Source organism: Impatiens glandulifera, chromosome 1 (assembly GCF_907164915.1).
Source record: "Impatiens glandulifera chromosome 1, dImpGla2.1, whole genome shotgun sequence".
In the NCBI taxonomy this organism is placed as follows: Eukaryota; Viridiplantae; Streptophyta; class Magnoliopsida; order Ericales; family Balsaminaceae; genus Impatiens; species Impatiens glandulifera.
Window position 1 is genome coordinate 28,064,191 of NC_061862.1, and position 24,748 is coordinate 28,088,938.

General features: G+C 29.1%; 2 protein-coding genes across 3 annotated transcripts; both read left to right on the forward strand.

Moving 5' to 3' along the window:
• Positions 1 to 253: 253 nt before the first annotated feature.
• LOC124920016 (exosome complex component RRP45A-like) lies at positions 254 to 5,420 on the forward strand. Of its 2 annotated transcripts, XM_047460403.1 has the most exons (10): positions 254 to 416; positions 1,858 to 1,994; positions 2,121 to 2,330; positions 2,446 to 2,541; positions 2,645 to 2,759; positions 3,838 to 3,918; positions 4,033 to 4,221; positions 4,305 to 4,522; positions 4,870 to 4,928; positions 5,020 to 5,420. In XM_047460403.1, exons 2-10 carry the CDS (start codon positions 1,858 to 1,860, stop codon positions 5,211 to 5,213), a joined length of 1,299 nt encoding a protein of 432 aa, XP_047316359.1. In that variant the 5' UTR covers positions 254 to 416; the 3' UTR covers positions 5,214 to 5,420. The 2 variants fall into 2 exon arrangements, with proteins under 2 accessions (XP_047316359.1, XP_047316360.1); XM_047460404.1 differs by lacking the exon at positions 254 to 416 and having other exon boundaries at positions 1,804 to 1,994.
• Positions 5,421 to 9,956: 4,536 nt separating this feature from the next.
• On the forward strand, positions 9,957 to 13,752 carry LOC124921261 (ABC transporter G family member 12-like). Its single transcript, XM_047461891.1, has 9 exons — positions 9,957 to 10,248; positions 11,124 to 11,203; positions 11,289 to 11,750; positions 11,824 to 11,946; positions 12,022 to 12,144; positions 12,222 to 12,506; positions 12,583 to 12,855; positions 12,935 to 13,042; positions 13,199 to 13,752. The coding sequence occupies exons 1-9, from the start codon at positions 9,972 to 9,974 to the stop codon at positions 13,553 to 13,555; spliced, it is 2,088 nt and encodes a 695-aa protein (XP_047317847.1). The 5' UTR covers positions 9,957 to 9,971; the 3' UTR covers positions 13,556 to 13,752.
• The last annotated feature ends 10,996 nt before the right edge of the window (positions 13,753 to 24,748 follow it).

Consider the following 24,748-nt stretch of genomic DNA (forward strand, 5'->3'; position numbering starts at 1 on the left):
TCTAAAGTGTTTATAAACTCTAGTGATGAACTCCTTGAATAATAATAATAATAATAATAATAATAAGTAAAAGAAAGTAATATATGAATTTCTTGTAAGAAAAACAAAATAAAATGCCTTAATTATTTTTTTCATCACACAAATTAAAATAAGGAACAGGCCCAAATCAGATCCACGGCCCAGTAGCCCACCCTTCTCTTTCTTTCTTTCTTTCTTTCTTTCTTCAGCCGCGCGCCTTGTTCAATTCTTGAGTCGTCTTCTTCTTCTTTGAATCATCATTTCTTAATCTTCTTCTTCTCCAGACAGAAAACCCACTGTAGTCGGTAGCACAGCTCAACCTCAACCTCACCTCACCTCACTCCTCAGGCAGAAGACAGTCACGGCTAAGACAACCGCATCTCCGTCCAGCGGTCCAGGTACCATTTTCTACTCTCACTTATCATTTTGATCTATTTTCGATTTGAGTTTTTGGGCGTCATTATGTTTCTGAAAGCTATTCTTGTTTTGAGTAGTAGTAGTAGTTCCTTTTCATATTCATTTCTGAATCTTTTTTTTTTTCTTTTTCTCAACTATTATTATCTACTTTACGTTAGGCTTGCTAGATTAGTAATTAGGTTAAAGGTAAATAATCAGGTGTTTGTAATTAAGTAGAACGTGTCTGTCTCTCTATCTGAATATATACTTTTTGAACTGTTATGTTAGTTTAAGAATTATGATTTGTTTAAGAACCTGCAATTTCTCTTAGTTTTACACTCTGGGAAGAAGCTGATTTCTTTACGGGTTTTCCTTGTAAATATTTTAATTATTTGTATGGGTTTCAAATAAAAGTGGGTCTAGGGCATCCCAAACCAAGAATCACCATCGATGCTCTATCATCCATGTTCGGGGGGACAGTTTACTAACTTTCTGTGTATTTTCTTCTTCTTATTTTCTCAAACTCTGCTCAAATGGAAGTGCAATTGGAAACGGAAGCACACCCTCACAATTTTTTAACCTTAAGTACAAAAGGATATTTTAGTAACTTAACTCAAATAATCCATTTTTCATCAAACAAATAACCCGAGATCTTATAGAACTTGAGCTACCCTAGGTGGGTATTGGAAACATATTTATTATAGTATAGTTTGCAAGGGAAACTTTGATCTTACTTGATGCCACTCTCACATTATCTTCAGCAACATCTAGTTCGCTAGCACCTGCACCCATGTCAAACAGTTCAACTTTTTTTGTTGCCGAGGCTGCTCTTATAACCATAGAGACAGAACATGGGAGAAAAATATCAATTCAAGAGATTTACCTAGAAGGACACTTCAATATAATTCCAAAGTGAACAAAACTATTTTTGTAAGCCTATACTTGGTATTGAGTATGTAGTTCAACTTTAATTTATTAATGGTTATGAAAAGCAAAGAATCTAAAAGGAAATGTATTAATTTGAAAGTATGTCTAAAGTTCAACGAGAACTGCAAACCAAATGTCAAATTTAGAAGGATTGGCTTGGAGTGTGGAGGACATCAGTTGTTGGTTGGATTTGTGACAATTACAATATATTTACTTTTGGTTTCCTGAATTTGTCGAACGTGTCACAGCCTGAGGTTTTCTGCACCTTTCTGATTAAATAATCTTCTTCATTTTCCATTTAAATTTGATTATTCTCTTATTTGATCAGTTCTCTCGATTTTTCTCGTTTGTTGATGGATTTAATGGTTCCTATAGGAGAAGTAATAATAATTGGAAGTATGGATTTTGTTTATGTCTGATAATAGTTGCCTATCACCTGTTTGTTTCATTGCCCCTGGTTCATCAACCCTACACTAATTTTGATAATCTATTTGGACTTTTACACTTTGGTAACAGATGGAACAAAGGCTAGGTAGTACGTGGGAGCTGACAGTGAATGAGAAAACATTTATCGAGACTGCTTTGAAATCTGATCTTAGAACAGATGGTCGAAGACCGTTTGACTATAGACGGATAACGATCAAGTTTGGCAGGCAAGTCCTTGTACAATGTTACATGTGGAACATTTTTAAGCCTACCTATTGAAGTATGGCTCACAATAGATTGTGTTTACATAGTCTTCATTTTGAACCAGAATACTAAAAGTGATGTCTGTGCAGAGAAGATGGATCATCAGAGGTGCAGCTTGGTCAGACTCATGTTATGGGATTTGTGTCCTCACAACTAGTTCAGCCATATAGAGAAAGGCCTAATGAAGGCACACTCTCAATCTTCACTGAGTTTTCTCCTATGGCGGATCCTTCTTTTGAAGCAGGACGTCCAGGAGAATATGCTGTGGAATTGGGGCGGATAGTTGACCGTGGTTTGAGGTAATATAATTAATGAATTTTAGTTCATTTTCAATTCAGGTCTAAATTGGTCTCTCTATGGTAGCATGAAATGATTTGTCGATTTAGATACATAAATGTAAAGATGATATTACAGGGAAAGTCGTGCAGTAGATACAGAATCACTTTGTGTTGTTGCTGGGAAATTTGTGTGGTCCATTCGCATTGATCTTCATATTCTAGACAATGGAGGGTAATTTATATATATGTGCTCTTATATTGACTTTTGTTTCATTAGCAGGCTCAAAGTTAATCATGATATTGAAGTTTTCATTTTTTTGGGGTTAACTTTACAGAAATCTTGTTGACGCTGCAAACATTGCTGCTTTGGCTGCTTTGATGACATTCAGGAGGCCTGAGTGCTCATTAGAAGGAGAAGATGGTCAGGAAGTTGTAGTGCATTCACCCGAGGTTAGTTGTTTTTCCGTACTAACTTTTTTACTTTTGATCTGTTAGGTTTATCATGCTTTGATGACAGTATAGATGCATGCAAATCATGATTACACATTAAGAATCAACTCCTCATTGTCACTCTATTGTTGTTTTGTTATCCATATGGGTGTATTTGGTAACCATGAAATTGGAATTAGAATTAGAATATGGGGTGTAATTCCAATTCTTAAGTTTGGTAGACCATTTAAGATTAAGAATTGGAATTGAAATTTTCAAACCAATGTGTTTTTATAATTCTCAATTCTACTCTTTTTAGTTCGTAAATGTATTTCCAATATTTATTTTTTTCCATGTTTTCTAAACAAAATTATCTTATTATTTTATCATTTACAAATTAACGTATTGAACCGATATTTTTTTTTCTTCTAAATTTATTTAATAAGTTAACATTTCGAACTAATATATTTTTTTTGAATTTACGAAGTTAAATTTTTTAATTTAAGAAGTTAACATGCCGAACCGATATTTTTTTTAATTTAATAAGTCAACATGTCGAACCAATATTTTATTTTTCTTAATGAGAATCGAACCCTAGACAAAAACTCTTAGAGACTTGAGCTATCCTAATAGGTTGTGTTAAACCAATATCTTAATAATATATATTCAAATTGTTTTTATTGTATTCTTTTTTAAACATAGGAATTATAATTGAATTACAGTTCTATAGTTTTTCCAAACATAGGAATTGGAATTAGAATTTCATTGTCAATTCCAATTCCGCTCATCCAAATAAATCCTTATAATTTTTGTTTTTGTATCTGGTTCTGATTGAGCAACAACCAATAAAATTTTGAATCTGGCTCTAACTAAGTTAATTTCCAAATATTTTTTTGGAACCAGAATTTTTATACCCAGGTGATTCCAAATTGGGCTGATTGTTGCATAATTCAGCTGGCCTTAGAGAATATCTCTACTTCGATAGCTAAAGTAGAATAGTTTTATTACAGCTTAATTGACTTGTTTTAAGACATTTATTGGTGAAATGTTTGGTATGATGGTATCATAGTAAATGTTTAATTTGCTATTGTTTTAACAGGTTAAGGAGCCACTTCCTTTAACAATACACCATCTTCCTATAGCAGTGTCTTTTGCATTTGTTGGCAATGAAAACACAGTGGTATGCTTGCAGATCCAACGAAAAATGAATTTTCTTTTTTGCTCGCGCTTCTCAGTTTTGATGATTTATTTTTTGTAGCTAATGCGTGTTGTATTAAATATATTGGCTCTATAGATTATTGATCCATCACACAGTGAGGAGGCTGTTATGGGAGGAAGCTTGACAGCTACAATTAACACCAATGGTGATGTTTGTGCTATTCAAAAAGCTGGTGGTGTGGGTGTCCTGCAAAGTGTCATCATGCAGTGTCTTAGAATTGCTTCGGTTAAGGCTGCCGATATAACTAACAAGATTAAAACTGCGGTGAGCCATCTCTGTCTGAATTTGAAAGGACTGTCTGTTATCATTGAGATTGAGATTGGGATTCATGCTTTAAATATTTTCAGGTTGAAGCTTATAATATAGAGAGGGCGCAAAGGAAGATTAAACGCCATCCAACTTCTGTTCCCATGGATCTTAGTGAACCTGTTACCAAGCTAGAGATAGAGGAAAAGAATTGCAATGAAAGCAATAACATGGAGTGTGAATTTCAACCTTTGGAGCCAAATGGAACAAAGAAGAAGGATACCCGTGCAACAAGCTTCATTGGCGGGCCATCAAGTTGGTACGTAATTATTACCCATCAAGTTTGTCTTTTTCAAGAAACCCTGGATTTTCTTTTTTCTTTTTAACTTGTTTGATAAAGGATATTTCAGATTTTTGTGTGTATTGTCCAATATGCCCTTTGAACTGCAGGTGAAAGACAAGAACGCCCTCTGATTACATTTATAAAAAAATTAAGAAGAGTATTTTAGTATTTGATGATGAGATTTGGGTTTATTTGGATTTCATCAATCAAGGCCTAGGTTTTCTCTGATTTATTTTTCTTGAAGCCATGTCAATTGCATAATAATATTAAATATGATATACAAATATATATACATTTCTTACATGACTGGATTTATTTACTAGGGATCCGATCTCAAAGGGTGTGAATATGGAGGAATTGAGAGCGTCTTTGGCTTCTCGAGGTAACTAAAGTCAATATCCATCATCATCGTCTTCTTCTTCAATGATTCTTTCCATAACATACTAATAAAACTTTTGGGTTGTGTTTGGTAGCTGTTACATCTTCAACAACACCTAAGAAGGAGCAACATCCAGAAGAAGCTGAATTAAAAAAGACAACTGACCAAACTCCTCCTATGGCTGTGGAAGCTAGTGTGGAAACCAGTGGTCAGAAGACATTACTAGATGCTGTAAAACCCAAACACAAGAGGAAGAAGAAGCAATCTAGAAATATCAACTCAAACTAAACTAAGCTAAGCAGACAGACACAAGTGTAGTAATCTACTTGTAGTGTAAAATTGACAGTATCAAAGAAGAAATATTAGTGTGATTTTATTAATAGTTGATTTTGTATTTGTTTGGGAGTGGAATGAATGCATTCATTTTGGGGTTTATTCAATGTTAAATTGTTGGACATTTAAGTGAATTGGTAGGTGGTTCACTTCTTTCTTGCATATGATTTGCTCTAAATCTAAGCAAGTTCCAAATTTATTTAAATGGAGGACCGGATTGGACCGGGTGAAATCAATTAGATTATGTTTCGATAATATATTAGAAAATTTTAATTTTTTATGTCAAGATCATACAACATTAAAAATGATACATCAAATTTGATGAAGAACATGATCATGTTAAGTTTTATTCAAAATAGTGACAACTGACAAGGGTGTCATGCTAGTGGGGCTAACTTATTTTAAGCATAACATTAATATATATATAACATGGATACTAGTAATAGAAAAATGAACCAGAACTGATATTTATATAGTGAAAATCTTAACATAAGAAAAACTGATTGTGTGAAGGATTATTTATTATATATAATGTCATATATTATTAAAATTAGAAAGTAAGAATAAAACAAACAATTTAATTATAATGACTGAAAATTAGGTGGGTGCTAATGTTATGTCACATTTTCATGACATATAAATATATATATGAATATGATATTTATCCACCCTAACCAGTTTCATTTATTGCAACCGGTTTGCGGACCCTACTCTCTTTGAATTATTGTATGTCAATCCTTGATTTGTTATGGTAATGAGGATGACTAATTAAGGGTTTCATGAATCCACGTGTTTAATTATTATAAAATAATATAGAAAATTAATTAATTCTATTAAATAATTAATATTTATAAAATCTAATTTACATGTTAAATCACATGAACAAATTTTTTTTTTATCATCAAAGACAAATAATTTGAGTTTAAGGTATTTTTCTTAATTCGTGTTTATTCTTGCGGTGTCAATCATTATTCATGATCCCAGTCATGGTTTCAGTTTAATCAGGATATTATTATTATTATTATTTTTTTTTAGTGAAAATCGAATATCAAACTTATAATTTTTTTTAATTAAGATCTTTAGTTGCTTAAGTTATCCTAATCAATTCTAAACGATGAAGGTTGAAGTATAATAAGTCAAATGAACAACTGAAATATTGACAAATAGTTACTATCAAATACTTTGAGCACCAAATAAAATTATTATTAGCCAATGTTTGATAAACAACATTGAAAAAAATCTTGTTAAATGATAAATGACAATTTATATGCGCAAAAAATAGTGAGAAATTCATAAATAATATGAAAATATTTGTAAAAGAACTTTTATAAAAAAATATCAATTTCAATAATTCTTTATTAAAAATATAAAAACAATTTAAAGGATGAATTAAACTGAAAATTGAAATATAAAAATTCCAATTTCAAACTAAAAGTATGAATTAAAGAATAATTAGAAATTTATAAAAGGTTGGAGAACACTTCTGAGATCCTAAGGAATCTTTATGGATGCTCACACCCAAGTTTTAAGGCCTTATACAAAGATTTTGAAAAATCCGAAAGCTTGAAAGTTTAATGGCGGATTTTTGATTTTTTTTTTGATTTGAAGCTGGAGAGTGGATCTCTTGCCTTTAGAATTATTGAGGGAGGCTATTTATAGTCTCCCGAAGTTGGTTGAAGACTTCAAGTGGATCGAATCAGCCAAAAACCGTTAATGTCGTTTTGACTGTTATTGGATCAACTTGTTGATATAGGCAATGATTATGCTTATAAATGAAGGAGAAATGATCACAGTGGTAAGATGATCATTTCACCTTTTGAATGGAGTCAATCCGTTCAGAAACAACGAAATTCCATCTTTGAATAATCAAAGATGTCTGTGAATGGTTAACCATCCGACGTCGCGATGATGACGATGATCGGAGGACGAAATGACGCTGTCTTGGGTGTAAACGCGGACGCGGAGCGTTCTGTCTACATTCAGCCAGCCTTTCAACGCGATCTACGCGTTCCGTTAGCGTTTCAATTAACATGCGTTAAATGATTCGCTGCTACACGGGTGCGCATTCCTTCGGTTGCAGCGTATTACGCGAACGCGCATTTCTTCGGTTGCAGCGGGCTATGCGGACGCGTCTAAGGAGTTAGATGAGATTCCAACTTTTATCAAATAGTCCTGGTTCTACCTGCCGCTATTTTTCACAATTTCGGTCACATAAGTTCCCTGATTTATTCTTTTATTTAAAACCATAAGGGTTTATTTGAAATTGATTTTTTTTTTCTCTTTTTGGCTTTAATTTTTTTCTTGTAAAATACACAAAATATTAAAAACAAATATGACAATATTTTGTCATTTTATTTTATTTTATTTGTATATTTTAAGGTTAAATAAATAATTTTTGAAGATGAAATTGGTATCTCATTTATCTTTAAATTATTTATTCCAATCCCCTAATTTTTTCTAAAATTATTTTAAGATAAAATGAATACAACATTTATCCCAAATAATTTTATTTTAGTTTTGGCAATTTTCTTTAACTAGATTTTAATTTTCACAATAATTAATCTAATTAATTGTTTAATTTATTTTTTGACATTCAGTTAATTATTTTGATTTTATTTGTTTGAAAAGAAATTAAAATAATTATTTTAATTTTATAAATTGATATCTAAATTTAGAGTATTTCCAATAATATCTCGTTAAATTAATAAAAAATCCTTAGACAAATCGCTATATAGCAATGAGTAGGGAAATTTGATTAAATAACCTCAAAGATGAGGTTATTTATCTGGTGATGGTTTGCTAATTTTTTTGCGCTCGTGGTCTTTTTATTTTTTTTGGACGATATTGCCCTTGTAGAGAAACGCTAAGTCCCTTAGCGTTTCGCTAAGTGGATTAGGGTTAGTATAAATACTCTAATATTTTTATTTCCTTAGTTTTCTTTCTCTCTCTTCTCCTGTTCTTTCTTTCACGGCGGCTGGCGGCGACGACGGCGACGGAGGTTGCAGGCGGCGGTTCAGTTCATACAGATCTATACAGATTTACAAGATCTAACATAATCCATTTATGTTTTTATCTATACATATTTACAAGATCTATATAGAACTAACCCTAAATCTATTTTGCATGCAGGTCTTCGATTCTAGGGTTTAGTGTATGCAGGTCTCCGATTCTAAGGATTTGAAGGTCGAGGAAGATGTTCATTTCAAAATCTAATTCGAGTTATGTTCATGTTTACATTTTCTTCATTTCAAAAATCTTTTCATATTTCGTTCTGGTTCATATTTGGTCATATTTGTGGATTCTTATTTGTTATTTGGTTCATATTGGTTCATGTTTGAACATTTCGTTAGGTTATTATTTGTTATTGGTTGATATTTGCAGAAAATCTCTGATTAGATCGTATGTGTTTCCGTTTCAGATCTGCTTAGCGTTTCGCTAAGTGCGTTTCGCTAAATACACTTAGCGAAATGCACTTAGCGAAATGCACTTAGCGAAATGCACTTAGCGAAACGCACTTAGCGAAACGCACTTAGCGAAACGCTAAGCAGATCTGAAACGGAAACACATACGATCTAATCAGAGATTTTCTGCAAATATTAACTAATAACAAATAATAACCTAACGAAATGCTCAAACATGAACCAATATGAACCAAATAACAAATAAGAATCCACAAATATGACCAAATATGAACCAGAACGAAATATGAAAAGATTTTTGAAACTAAGAAAATGTAAACATGAACATAACTCGAATTAGATTTTGAAATGAACATCTTCCTCGACCTTCAAATCCTTAGAATCGGAGACCTGCATACACTAAACCCTAGAATCGGAGACCTGCATGCAAAATAGATTTAGGGTTAGTTCTATATAGATCTTGTAAATATGTATAGATAAAAACATAAATGGATTATGTTAGATCTTGTAAATCTGTATAGATCTGTATGAACTAAATCGCCGCCTGCAACCTCCGTCGCCGTCGTCGCCGCCAGTCGCCGTGAAAGAAAGAACAGGAGAAGAGAGAGAAAGAAAACTAAGGAAATAAAAATATTAGAGTATTTATACTAACCCTAATCCACTTAGCGAAACGCTAAGGGACTTAGCGTTTCGCTACAAGGGTAATATCGTCCAAAAAAAATAAAAAGACCACGAACGCAAAAAAATTAACAAGCCACCACCTGATCAAATAACCTCATCTTTGAAGTTATTTAATCAAATTTCCCAACGAGTATGTCCCCGTGTTTAATTATAGCTTATTATATATATATATATATATATATATATATATATATATATATATATATTATAAATGAATTGGTATTATTTAAAATGATATATGATTAAGAAAATAGAAACAAAAATAAATTTACAAATTAAAAAACAAAATAATAGAAAAATTATATTAATTTATTATGTTAACTTGTAAAATGAGTAAAAAATAATACTTAATATTTATTTAGTAATGAAACATAATAAAACATACTGTAATTGGGAAATAATTAATAAATAAAGTTGCGTTCCTCATATGTTTACTAATGAGTACTTAATTATATAGGAGAGTGAGAGTTTAGTTGGTGTTTGGTGAACGCAGTTATTTCTTCACTCCAAAATGTCAAAAGTCTAGGTCTCTAACTAATCTATTCAAATATCTATTATATATAGATAGATGATCGAGTACAGTCCACATATATCATAAATATATATATTATAAATGGAAATAGAGGCCGGCGCCGGAGGAGATGTGGAAAACGGCGGTGGCGGTCATAGTGGTGGTGGGGAAGAACACAATGACGATCAGGTGGCTGGAGGGGCATATTTGGTTTGGGAAGATCTAACAGTTGTATTGCCTAACTCCGGTAGTGGCCGCCGCCTTGTTTCTCCGAGGAGGCTTCTCCGGGGCATCAACGGCTACGCCGAGCCTTGTCGCATCATGGCCATTATGGGCCCTTCCGGCTCCGGCAAGTCCACTCTTCTCGACTCTCTCGCAGGTAACTATTATCATTTGAACTACTCTAATATCTAATAGAATTACTTGAGATCTTAAGTATACAAATTCAATTTTGTTCATAATTAGTTTCTTTTCTCCCATCTTGAAATCAAATAAAATAGTCTACATATATACTATTAGCATAGATAATAATTATAACCTCAAATGAGGTCTAGCTAGGTTTATTTTGAAATAAATTGGGTATTTAGAAGAAAAATTGTTGGTTTAGGTTAATTAGTTCATTCAAATTAACAATCAAAATATGTAACAGCCTAGCTCACTTGTAGGAGTATCTGATTTTTAAGTAAAATGATTCGAGTTCAACCACTAACTAGCTAATGTTTTACAATAACAATAAAATAAAAATATTTATTTGTAATGAATAGCTAAACATTACTAAATCCTTACTAATGTGACATTGTTTTTTGTATTTTGAAGATAGATGCTTTAAATTTAATATAAATATTTTGTCGACAAAATATTTAATGAAAAGAAAAAATAATAATAAAAATAATTGAGCATCTATACCTACCATACATGTAAATTGATTATTATTATTTTTAGTAATTTTGTTATAAATGAAAATGGGACCATAGGCACATGTAAAGCTAAATTAGTCATTATTTTGATTGGTAAGAATTACAATTTTAACTTGAGAGGATAGGTCAATATCACAAATTAATTCTAATGGGTCCCATTTTGCAAACTTTTATCAAAGGATCTGACAATTTTTTTCTAAAGATAGTTCAAGTCAATAAACACATTAAAGTAGTTTAAGGGTAGATTTGTCATGTTTCAAAAACTTAAGGGACACGTTTGATCTTTATTCATTGAGGGTTGTTTTTTGACTAGGTTTTCACATTTGATTTTTGATAGGTAGATCTTCAATGAACACTGTGATGACTGGCAATATTCTTCTCAATGGGAAGAAGAGGAGACTTGATTATGGGGTTGTGGTGAGTAACTATTTTAATTTTGATTTGGTTCATTAAACAAATTACTAGATTAAAATTGATATGTAATATTTACGATTTCTTAAAGGCTTATGTAACACAAGAAGATGTTTTATTGGGAACACTCTCGGTAAGAGAAACAATCACTTACTCGGCAAATTTAAGGCTTCCAACATCCCTTAAGAAGGAAGAGATAAATGATATCGTTGAAGGAACCATAATGGAAATGGGGCTCGAAGAATGTGCGGATAGGATGATAGGAAATTGGCACTTTAGGGGCATTAGTGGTGGGGAGAAGAAGAGACTTAGCATTGCCTTAGAGATTCTTACCCGACCTCGTATATTGTTCCTCGACGAGCCAACAAGTGGCCTCGATAGTGCCTCTGCGTTCTTTGTGATTCAATCCCTTAGAAATGTTGCCCACGATGGTCGCACCGTTATTTCCTCCATTCATCAACCTAGCGGTGAAGTGTTTGCCCTTTTTGACGACTTATGTCTCCTATCCGGAGGTGAAACCGTGTACTTTGGAGAGGCCAAAATGGCTATTAAGGTACATATGAGTGGTATAAAAGGGTTGTATAATTTTAATTTCTTTGATTCTAATTGTGTTAGTTTTCGTGCAGTTCTTTGCAGAATCGGGATTTCCTTGCCCTAGTAGAAGGAATCCTTCCGATCACTTCTTACGTTGCATTAATTCGGATTTCGACGTAGTAGCAGCCACACTGAAAGGATCACAAAGACATCGAGTACTAAATATCTCTTTTATTATAAGCACCATATTTTTCAATATTTCATGGTATATATAACGACTTATTTGATAGGAAGTGTTGGATCCTTTGATGGATATAGCAACGACGGAGATCAAAACAACCCTAATTGACAAGTACAAGTGTTCGGAATATGCATTCAAAGCTCGAGCAAAAATCAAACAACTTTCTTCCATTGTAAACATATCCTCTTATCTCTTGAAGCATGCAAATTGATTGAATTAGGGTTACTAAACTAAGTAGTGATCATGTAGAGAGGAGTTGAAGTTGAGGTAAAACGTGGAAGCCAAGCGGGATGGTTGAAGCAACTCTCGACGTTAACTAAGAGATCTTCCAAAAACATGTCGAGAGATTTCGGGTACTATTGGTTGCGTCTAGTTATATACATAATCGTGTCCGTTTGTGTTGGCACCATCTATTTTGACATCGGCACTGGCTATAACTCGATCTTTGCTCGTGGAGCCTGTGGCGGCTTCATATCGGGTTTTATGACTTTTATGTCCATTGGAGGCTTCCCAAATTTCATAGAAGAGATGAAGGTAAACCTAGCTAGCTATCTAGTTCTTATACTTTGAAACAAAATTTTTTTAACTATATAAAACACGGAAATTCTAGGTGTTCTACAAAGAACGACGTAACGGATATTATGGAGTCGCGGTTTTCATTGTGTCAAACTTCATATCTTCCTTCCCATTCTTATTCATGATCGCGATATCAACTGGGACTATAACCTATAACTTGGTGAAATTTCGGCCGGGATTCTCTTATTACTTGTTCTTTTGTCTCAATCTTCTTTGCAACATTTCGGCCATTGAGAGCTGCATGATGGTGGTAGCTTCGTTAGTACCCAACTTCTTGATGGGAATCATAACCGGAGCTGGACTAATCGTAAGTTATAAACCGCGTACATTCGCTATTTATTGTCAATTCCCTATATCTCACGAACATGATCATTACGAAATTGCAGGGAATAATGATGATGACATCGGGGTTCTTCCGGTTGCTAGACGATCTTCCAAAAGTGTTTTGGCGCTACCCAATCTCCTACATAAGTTTCCAATCATGGGCACTCCAAGTAAGTTGAAACGTAACCAAAACATATTAAACTAACAATGAATTAAGTGTTTGAAGGTCACAAGTTCGATTCAAAATGTTAATGACAATGAAATATATTGTACTTATTAGAATTCTCTAAAATAATAAACTTATGTATATATTATTGGGGTTGCAGGGTGCATACAAGAATGATTTACTCGGGCTAGAGTTCGATAATCTATTTTCGGGAATGCCAAAGCTAAATGGTTCATATGTGATAACAAAGATGTACAAAATCCCCATAGAACATTCGAAATGGTGGGACTTGTTTGCGGTGTTGTTAATCCTTATATCTTATCGAATCATATTCTTCTTGATCCTCAAGCTCAAGGAACGCGCCTCGCCCTTCTTTCGATCATTGTACGCAAAGAGAGCAGTTCATATCCTCAACAAGAGGCCTTCCTTCAGGAAGAATCCGAGTTTCGGATCCAATAGGTACATTCCCCCACACTCATTGTCCTCCCAAGAAGGGCTTAGTTCTCCTATTCCATAAAAAAAAGTTACTGCAAACACACACTATGGTTTACCTTTGTTATACATATAAATGATGTTTTTATTGGAGAGACAGTTCCAATAAAAAAAATAATAAGAATCACTCATAGATATTTTCCTTCTTTAGTTACTCGAAATGATGCTTTATATGTAACATATTGTAAATTGCAATAAATGAATGTCAATCAATATCATTATAAGTAGTATATATATATATATGATGTGATTTATTAACATGGTCAAAGTATCATTAAATAAAATGTCTCTAATTATAATAAAACCATGCAATAAGAAAATAATATTAATATTATGAAAAGAAAATATTTTCTCATTTATTTGTTTCTAGGCTAACTTATTATCAGTTTGCCCTTATTATTGCACCTACAGATTTAGCGACACTTGAAAATCGTCGGAAAACACTTTTGCAAAATAAATGAATTTTGTTTCAATTTTCCCCTCAACTACTTACCTGGCTATATCAACATTTTTTACTTTGGAAAACATTTCTATAAATTTTTCACCTTGTACAAATATTTGCTGACATGTTCATATTTATGTCATCGAAACTTCACAACTTTTTTCTTTATTATTACACAATAAAAGTCGTTGAAAATATATCAATAATAGAATAATCATCATTCAGTTAGATTGTTATATTGTAAAATTGAGAAAGAGTTAATATTGACGATGATAATATTGTTTTTCATTACTAGATGATGCTTGTATTTGATATATATGAAAGTAACATACTTCTTTCTGAGTTAATTATAATATTTTCTTATAGGTGTATGCCACTAGATCACAGATATTTGAAGATAGACCCCAACTTACTAGTATTATTTATTTGTACATAATTCTAAATATGAAAAAGTCAAATTGTGGAAAAAGCAGAAAGCACCTGTTGGAAATGTTCTTTACCATCAGTTTTGTTAAATTGGTCAAATAGTCAATCTAAAATTAGATCGTCGTACTTCCGGTCAACTAAGAATGACAATTTGAAACCGTCTCAGAGTAACCGAATTGAATTTGTTTTTTGGATGGTTTTTTCTCGGTTTGACCAGTAGTTGACCGAGGATGGATCAGAGATGATATTTGTGTCCCCGCCCCGATTTTACCACAATTATGCCTCGAACACTAAAAACACAGTTAAATATATAAAATTGCCAATATATATATTTATATATTCATTATATTTTATAAGTGTTTTAAATTTATTTCTTTATAATAATATAAAATTTTAATATATTACAATATATATTATATTAAAAAACACGATTATATAATTTGATTATTTTTGAGAATATAGTATAAAAGGTGCCCCGTGAGGATTCCCTGAAACAAAAATAGGACGGGGATAGTAGTAAAAAAAATTTAAAAGAAAAAACGAGCCGATGATGGTAAATGCATTCCCCGCTCCGAACCAACCCATTTTCATCTCTACTTTAAACCCTTAATCCTTGACACGATATTAGCATGATATAACAAAGATTGGTGCATGATGTGTTTTTTTTTGTTATTTTTAAACTGCCGAGTTATTTGAAAATTTTATTTCTAACCATTGTTTGAGAATATGTTGTTATTTCTGTTGGAAGACATTAGATCAATTTACCATTGAAAAATTACTTCATTGTGGATTACACTTATTATGACTCTAAGATATAGGATGATATATATGATTGGGGATAATTATAATTTTGGTGATTTGTTTAACAAATTCTCTTTTATTAGAACAAACATTAGTTTAATTCTACAAAAATAACATATACAAAAGAATCTATGATTACTAATCTTTCTATTTTCGTTAAAGAGGATGTCTATACTAGATTGTTGTTGCCCTTACTACTAATAATTACCTGGAAAATAATGTAATTTCTCATACTAATTAGAGAATGTTTGTTGCCCTGATAGTGATGACTAGGGAAAAATAGAAGAAGATAATTGACAAGTCTTTGAAATCAAAGAACATATTCTGAAATTATTGTACTCTTCTTTTAATTCATCAACTAACCAGTATAAAGAAGCCATACATCATTTTGGGAATAAAAGTAACTTGCATAAATGTTATAGGGCATTTAATTTAGAACATTTTCCTGTGCAGTTTTGAAATATTGTTTTATTTAATTATATAATTTTCATTAAGTCCTTTTTTTACTACACTTCAAAAGAGATGCATATTAATTTCACTTTCATTTCTCTTTCATTTTTTTTACCTCCACATTTCACATTATGATTATATATATCTTTCGCAAGCAAACTTAAATAAATGTGTGATAACATATGTATTAATTGTATTAATTTGATGACAAATAATTATAGAATTAGGGATGACAATGGTACCCGTATACTCGATGATCAAGTTCGAATATTTTAAATCGGGTTTGGGGTCTGAATTGGATATGTGGATTAAAAAAATGTACTCAATCGGGTTCGAGATTGAGGATGAGTGTGCGAACCCTAAATTCGATACCCGTTTATATTAATAATAAAAATAAAATGTTTTTTATTAAGAATTAATGCGACATTTTAAACTCTTGTAATGATAAACATTATCTTAAATACATCATTTATTTTGTTCTTATCTATATTTCACTCCAACTTTATTTTTTAATATTCTCAAAAAAGTTATTTCTCTTAATTATTCTTTAATTCTCATCTTTAACTTTTCTTTAAACAATTCTCTCTCATTTTCTTCATAATCATTCTTTAACTTTTTTTTTTTAATTTCATTCTAATATTTTTCTTCAACTCTACAATAAAGTTGTGATGTATATAAGGTAACTAATATTTTCATTTATTTTTTTTAATATTTCAATTTATTAATTTAAAAATTATTTTATATTTTTTTTACGAGTTGATTTGTAACTAGTGTTTGTGAGTTCTTGATTTCAAGAAACCGGGTGGGAAATATATAATCAAAGTGCAACGGAAGAATTTTGTAATGAAGAATTTGAGATGAGGGGAAAAGAAGAATCAAGGATGAGAAAAGAATACTGTTGGTCAATACCAAAAAGTCCATCTCAAAGGTTCAAAACAGAAAATACAATTGGGGTGAAGAACTTTTACAAAAAAATTCATATATTCATTCATAGATAGGTCTTTAGGGAAGAGGGGTCAGCCTTATATAGTTGCTGATTTACCACATAATATTCAATTATTCTTGTTACAACAATTACTAAAAAATAACAGAATTCAGTTTGAGAAAAACAGAAAAGGGAAAACAAAACAGAATATTAAAACAAAAAACAAAAATCTAACCCAAGTACACAATAGGACCGTGGAGGGTGCTGTAATTATTTAGGGACCGCAACATTTATTTCTGGACCGTAATAATTTCTTATTCTATAATTTATATAATCTTATAAAAAATTAATCGGGTAATGGGTACCCGACGAATCGAGAATGAGATATAAAGAGAGATATTCATCGGATTCGGGATCGGATAGTAAATTAATAATTAGGTTCGGGATAGGTACTTACAACTAACTGACGGGTTAAAATACCCGTTGTCATCATGTAGAACCATTTGAATCAATCTCATATATCCAACTTCTCCAACACAAAGGGTACATCTTTTGTATATTGGCACTAAAGCAAACATACATACTGATTTGTTATTAAACAAAAGTAAAAACATAGAAATAAACACAGTTTTGGTTGTGATTGGCCTCTTGGTGTTCTATTTATTTTAAATCTGTATTTTAGACTCGAATGACTTAAAAGTACAACTCCGAAGGCATATCATCATTTGAATGTACCTAGATAAACAACTTATGACTACTTTTATTAAGCTGAATAAGTTTAGTTACGTTTAATATGATATTAGTTTATTTAATCATTAAATTTGGGTAGGCTTGATTTAACTTATACGCATATTTTATTTATTTTTTATATTTATAATATTATTTAATAATTAGTATTATATATATTTATTAATTTAATTTTAAATATTAATAAATAATTTAAATTAAAAATAATATATATTTTAAAATAAATTATATTAATATATTAATTTTTATAATTTTTTTATTAATATATAATTTTAAATATTAATAAATGACTTAAATTAAAAAATTATATATTTTAAAATAAATGATATAAATAAGAAAGTAATTTATTATTATATATATTTTTCATCTTTTCACACTCTCATTCTCTCACCCAATCTTGTCAATTTATTTCGAGTTCTTTCACCTCTTAATATTATTATTCATTTCAATTATAATAGATACTTTTAGATAATTAATGCTAGTTTAATTTCTAAAACTATAATTATAAATAAAAAAATTTCGCAGTGTATTTATATTTCATATTTTGCTTAATTATTTTATATATTATTATATTATAAATAATAAATAAAAATATATTTAAATGTATGTTTTTTTATTATAATAATTTCATATAAATATATTAAATAAATTAGAGAGAATGAATAAAATGATTAAAAAAAGATTAAATAGATGAGAGAGAATGAATAAAATGATTAGAAATAAATGAAATACATGAAAGATAATGAGTAAAAAAATATTTAAAAATGATGACTGAGAATAACGTTGAGATTATAATTTTAAAAGTGAGGAGAGAGGTAGAGAAAAAATTGAGTTTAAACACAAAGTGTGTTTAATTATAATTTTTTGCATGAGCTTATTTGACAAAGTTATTGTAATAATTTATTACGCAAACGCCCATACGCGACTTATAAACGCTGAATAAACGCGCTCTTAATAATTCAGTCAAAGAGAGTATCATGAATTATAAACACTTTTTAAATAAACACTTTAATTTATAAATGTTTGAGCTGAAGTGAAAAGATCATCGGTTACCATTTGAGGGTATTCTCCTCTTCCCTCTCAAATGAGGAGGGGGCATTAACGTAATAAAAGAAAAAATCTTTTGAATTTGTGTAGTTTGTGTAGTTTTTGTTCATGAAGTTAAAGGAGGTTTTACAATTCAATTTGTGAGAGGGGAAAAGTATTTAAACTGGTAATTATCACATGATTGTTATTATTTTTTTTAGAAGCCTATAGCATTGTCTCAACTATAGTAACTAGAGTTGAGTTTGAATTTTTTATTTCTTTTATTTTATTTTAAATATTTTATTGGTTATTGATTTAAATAAAATAATGTTTTAAAATATACTTTAATTATGTATATATTAATAAATTTAATAATATTTGTTGGTTCAACACACTGCAATCTTAAATATTTTCAAACATGCTCATTTTTTACATAATGGTTTTTGTAAAACAAGCAAGTAATAACAATTATACATTATTTTCTAGTGTTTTCACTGCCTCAGTTATTTTCATATAACTCGCAGTCAAACAAACTCTTTAAGTGTTTTGAAAGGGTAACTATGTAATTGTCTATATGTTAGAGGTAATCTGGAAGAAAATAAGCTTAGACAGATAACAAATATTTAAAGTAGCCCAAATTATGCTGAATTCATCTTCTACTTTTGTTTGTCCCTCTCTATTTATTTTATTATTATCTACTATAAATTAATTAAATGAAAAATACAATTAATCCCACCAACGTAATTCAGTTATTAAAATCGATTTAAGAGAAAAATAAAATTTCACGAGTTCGATTTCATTTAGAAGCATATTACTTTTCTTTTAATTCAAAAAATTAAGAAAAATACAATTTATTGAAAAATGATAAACTTAACGAAAAGATTAGCGAAAGTAAGTTCACGAATCAAAGTAGCATGACATGTGGGTAGGAGAGAAAAAATTTTCAAAATGTCCCGAAACGCTTATTTCAGGTCCCGAAACGGCTTCATAATGTCCCGAAACGGCCATTTCAGGTACCAAAACGGTCATTTTTTGTCCCGAAATGTGTGGTTTCAGGACTCGAAATGAGCACTTTCTGAACGTGAGAACAACCTGACAGGCCACGTCAAATTCGTAGACTTATTTTTGTTGAATTTGAGTTTATCATCCCTCTCTTAATATTATTGCTTTCCTTCTGTTGTCTTGTACTTATATTAAGAGAACGGATCTTGTGATTTTTTTTTATCCCTTATATTATTTGTTTCTTCTTAGTTGGAAATGAATCTATATAAGTCACGGATAGATGATGCTATAAACTATGGACAATAATAAGAGTTATTATCATATTATATTTTATCTGACTTATTTATTTAATTGTTATTTGTTTTACATATATTTAACTTAAATTTTGAATATGTCTAAAGTTTTTTTATTTGTTCATTTTAACCCATCAAGGTAGTCGGTAAGAGTCGGCTTAATACCAAAATGTTTTGAAGCGTTTTAATTTGAAGCGGGTACATTGAATAATTTTATAAAGAATATTTTATTTTTATTTTTGTTAGAAGGATTTGAATGTGACATGACATGTGAATTTGTACTATGAATCGCTCAAGATTGGAAATGTAGAAAATATATTCATCAATCCAATGTTTCTTAACCATCAGATATTGAATTTATCTATTTTCTTTTTTAGCTTAGAAAATAGTAAGTGGAGAATTGGTTTATTAATAATTATTCTTTCTACTATCAAATTACTTATAAAAATAAAAATTATTATTAGTTTTTCTCCCTCATTTATTTTCTACATATTAAAAATAAACATCAATTTATTTTGCAAAAATTTGAAACAACATTTTTAGTGTGTTAAATAAGTATGACAAAATTGTTTTTGTCTTTAAGTTTATTTTGATATTATTTAAAATGAGTATAAAATAATTTTCAAAAATGTCTTTTTTTATTGATCATATATATATATTAAATTAAAAAACATACAATTTAAAAATTTAGAGAAAATGGTTAAAGATTCAAATTATGAAATATAAAATAAATTGCTAAAAGTTAAATATATTTTCGTTGACACTTACATTATTGATACCGACGTTTAATTAAACGTAGTTAAAATCAAGAATATGCGTTGGTGATATTTTAAACGACGCTTTTAAAGGTTGACAAAATGTGTTTAAAGGTTCGTCGATTTTTTTTTAAGCGAAAATTAATTTCTTACTATAACTATATGTACTATTATTTAATGATGTTTCTACAAAAGGAGCTCTCCTCCAAAATTTATTGGGTCCTTTCATTATCATACGGACTCTAGAAAAGGCTATAATAATAGTCCCCCATGTCATATTTATTTACACAAACAAACGGATCTTTTATATGTTTAGAAGAATGATAGGAGAGAGAACAAGAAAAATTAAATGAGATTATCTTATTAATTAGTTAAAAAAATAAAAATGATGAGAAAATAGAGAAAAATAAATTCAGTCAATTACATTACATCATTGATTCTCATGTTCTTCCACCTAAATTTAAATATGCATTTAATTTGTGTATTTTATATTATTAAAGGATTGAACCGGGCTTGTCTTATTTGAACATTTTATTCAAAAACTTAATTATTCATCTCTTAGCTTTTCATCTATCAAATCATTTAATTTATTAAACAAAATATCAAATTACTTCATATTTAAATATTTTATAATTTTATTATTTATTAAAAATAAAAATACTTAGAGCATCTCCAACTCATGATCTGTGCCCAGACAGCATGGAAAAGGGCAGGTCATTGCTTTTTTTCATTTTTTGCATTGTAGATAAAAGCAAAAAGAGGGCATTGCCCTCTATGCCGGTCATGCTCTCATCTGACATTTTCATAATTACATAATATATTAGTTATATATTTAATTATAATATTTTTTTTTACTATTTTTAAGTAACATTATAATAACATTAAATAAATATATATTTTAAAATTTTACTATAATATAGGAATATTAAATATATATTAAATTATAATAATATTATAATATATTTTAAATTATAAAAATATTTTATATTTTATTATAATATATAAATTTTAGTTATATATTATCAAATTTTCCTCTAATATAAAAATATTAGTTATATATTCTTAAATTTATTCTATTATTTTTAATATTATAATATATTTTAAATTATAAAAATATTTTATATTTCAATTTATTTAATATTAGTTATATATATATTTAATTAGTAAATATATATTTCAAATAAATTAATATATTTTTCTGTTAATTATATTAACATGTTTTAAGGGTGAAATTTTCGAATTTTTCTATAATATATATAATATAGGAATATTACTTATATATTTTAAATAAATTAATATATTTTTTTATTAATTATATTAACAAATTTTCCTATAATATATAATATAGAAATATTAGTTATAATAATATAAATTAGTTATTTATTTAAAATAATATAAATAAAATTCACTTTTAAATTATTTAGATAAGAAGCCGGGCGTAAGCATTTGAGTGTTTTGCCCTTTGAGTGTTTTGCCCAAGTATAATGTGTGCCCCTTTCTGCTGAGGTGGAATATAGATTTGACAAAATAAGAGGGCAGAGGTCTTGTGGCACTTAAATAATATATACTTACACCAAAAAATCAATTTTTTTCTCAAAACATGTCAAATTGAGTGTTTTTTAAAAACTCAATTTTTATCCTCAAATAACTCAAATCAAACAAGCTCTAAGTGATGTGATATTTCAATTCGATTCCATTAAATATGGACAATGACGGTACAATCATCTTAGATTCGTTTACTCGAACCCTCCATGATCATTCGTTGAGTTCTATTCTATTCCATTGTCCTCTCTTTTCAAAACATGAAGCCCTAGTAATTAGTTCATGTGATTTCTTGATACTAAGTGGGTTTTATCATTTTTTTTAATTCAATCATTCATTTATATTTTATTAATCACCTCATTTAATTTATTAACTAAAATATTTTATATATTTTTTTTAAAAAAAATTCCTAAAACAATATTCACCTGTCCACATTTTACTCAACAAGTTTGGCCCTTGTTCTCTTTATGTTTTTTTAAAAAATTCATCCAAAATCAATTTTTCAATCAATCATTTCTCAACAATCAAATCATTCATTTCATTAACCAAAATACTAAAATACCATCTATTTTAAATTATTATTTTTTATTTTATTCATATATCAATATCCTTTAAGTATTTTTATGAAAAAAATAATCATCACCTCTTCAAAATCACCGGTCATTACTTTTTTCCCTCTCTAAATTTTTTCAAAAACTCCAATCCGAACAAGGCCTTGATGTATCAGTTTAAAAAATATTAATTGACGATAATATTGAAGATGTGAGTTTTTTTATATGAAAAGAGTTAATTAAGTGGATATTAATAAGGAATAATAAAATAATTTTTTAAAACTAAAGATATTTTAATAATTTTATTAATAAATTAAATAGTAAAATTATGTGTACGAACGATTATTGATTTTTTTTTTAAATGAATTGAAAGCTATATATATATATAGATATAGATATTAATGTTAATGTAAAAGATTTTTAGCATAAAATAGGTATGTTCTGATATCTACAAGGTAGCTAGCTGCAGTAGTCTAAAGGGGGAAACGAGAGGGTTAAAATGTAAAAGCCCTGAAGCATTTTTACAGTGGGGTAAATAGTAAATGGAATATATATTAAATAATAATATAAATAAATAAATAAATAGCATTGAAATGTGGTGGGTTGATGATATTTAGTAACCCCTCACTTATTGCTTCGCCAAATTACCCGTACATGCATTTAAAACATCTCACTTTCCATCCATCAATTGCCTATTTCTAAACCATTATATATTATTGGATTTCATTTCAAATTACTTTTTACTTACTTTCAAATCACAATTTTAATTTAAATATATACAAATTTATCATATTTGGATTCCTATAAATTAAATAGACTAGAAGCAGTTTGGATGGATTCAAACTGCTCTTTATTTTTTATTTTGTTATTTCCCTATGCCCAACATCACGAGAATATTGCTTGATTTAGGGTTTTTTTAATGTTATCTTGCAAAAAAGTATTATTAGTTTGATAAAAAAAAATAATGGATTAATTGAGATTTTTTAGGATTAATAATTAAAATTATTTTATTTTTAAAATTTAAATTTAATACAAATGAAGTAAGGTATTTTAGTTGATAAATAAAGTAATTTGATAGGTCATAATGATAATGATGTAAAAGAGATGTTTTAAAATAAAATAAAATCTAAAAGAACAAACTAGCTCCACATTCATAAGAAAAAAAAAACAGCTAGAAGATACTTTGATATTGTGTTTATCTTCTAATATTTTTTTAGAAAAAAATAGCATGATTTTATATTCACATGACTAGACTTCAACTTAAAGTATTTTAATTAAAAATTGTACCTATGACATTTATTCCTTTAGACACTAATTCTTATTACATAAATTAAGTTTGAAACATTTTATTTTCAAAGACATAATAAGACCCTAAAGACTCCAGTTTTTCTTTTACTAGTTAGTTTTTTTTTTTTTTTTTTGTCATTTTCATTTTATTTAATGACCAATGTAACCTATTTTTTTTTTGTCAAACAATGAAATTATACTTTGTCTATGATTCATTTATTTAGTTTTCTTCTGTTTTGGATTTCATTAGTCTTTTAAGTGATTTCAATTTTTTATTTGTCATCATTTTATTTTATTAAAGTTATTGAAATTGAGACTTTTGGTCTCTTAAACAATTTATGACATTTTTTACTATTTGTAATGATTTTATAATAAGGGTATTTTTGTTGGTTTGGTATTTGTTTTGTTGGTGATATTTTTTTGTGTGTATTTTTGTAGTAATTTGTTTAAAATTTAACAACTTTGTATGCAATGACCCTATTTTAAAAAGAAAATTAAATTGTTAAAGAGATGATTTACAATTTTTTGGATATTTGAATTATTGATGTTGGGTGAAGTTTGATTGAGGTTGGGTGAAATATCAGTTTGTTGTTTTATGGTGCTTTGAATTAGATTGACATATTTTCTTTGGTTAGGTTTGAAATTGGTAAATATAAATAAATAGGAAATTAAACATATCACGTGGTTTATTAAATGAGTAATAATGTGAATTGCAGAATAATGGTTTTCTCTTATTTATGTAAAAAGCTAAAGGAAGGTACCGGACCTTTGTACAAAGCTAAGCTAGGCTAGGCACCATACCATCTATGCTTTTGGATTTTGAGAATTTCGCTCAAAAGAAGCCATTATTATGCAGTTGCTATCATCCTATTGGTGAGAGGAATGTTTTTTTTGTTTTTATTTTTTTATTATTATTTTTTTTAAATGAAGGAGAACTAGCATTACCCCATGTCATATGACTATTCGTTTTC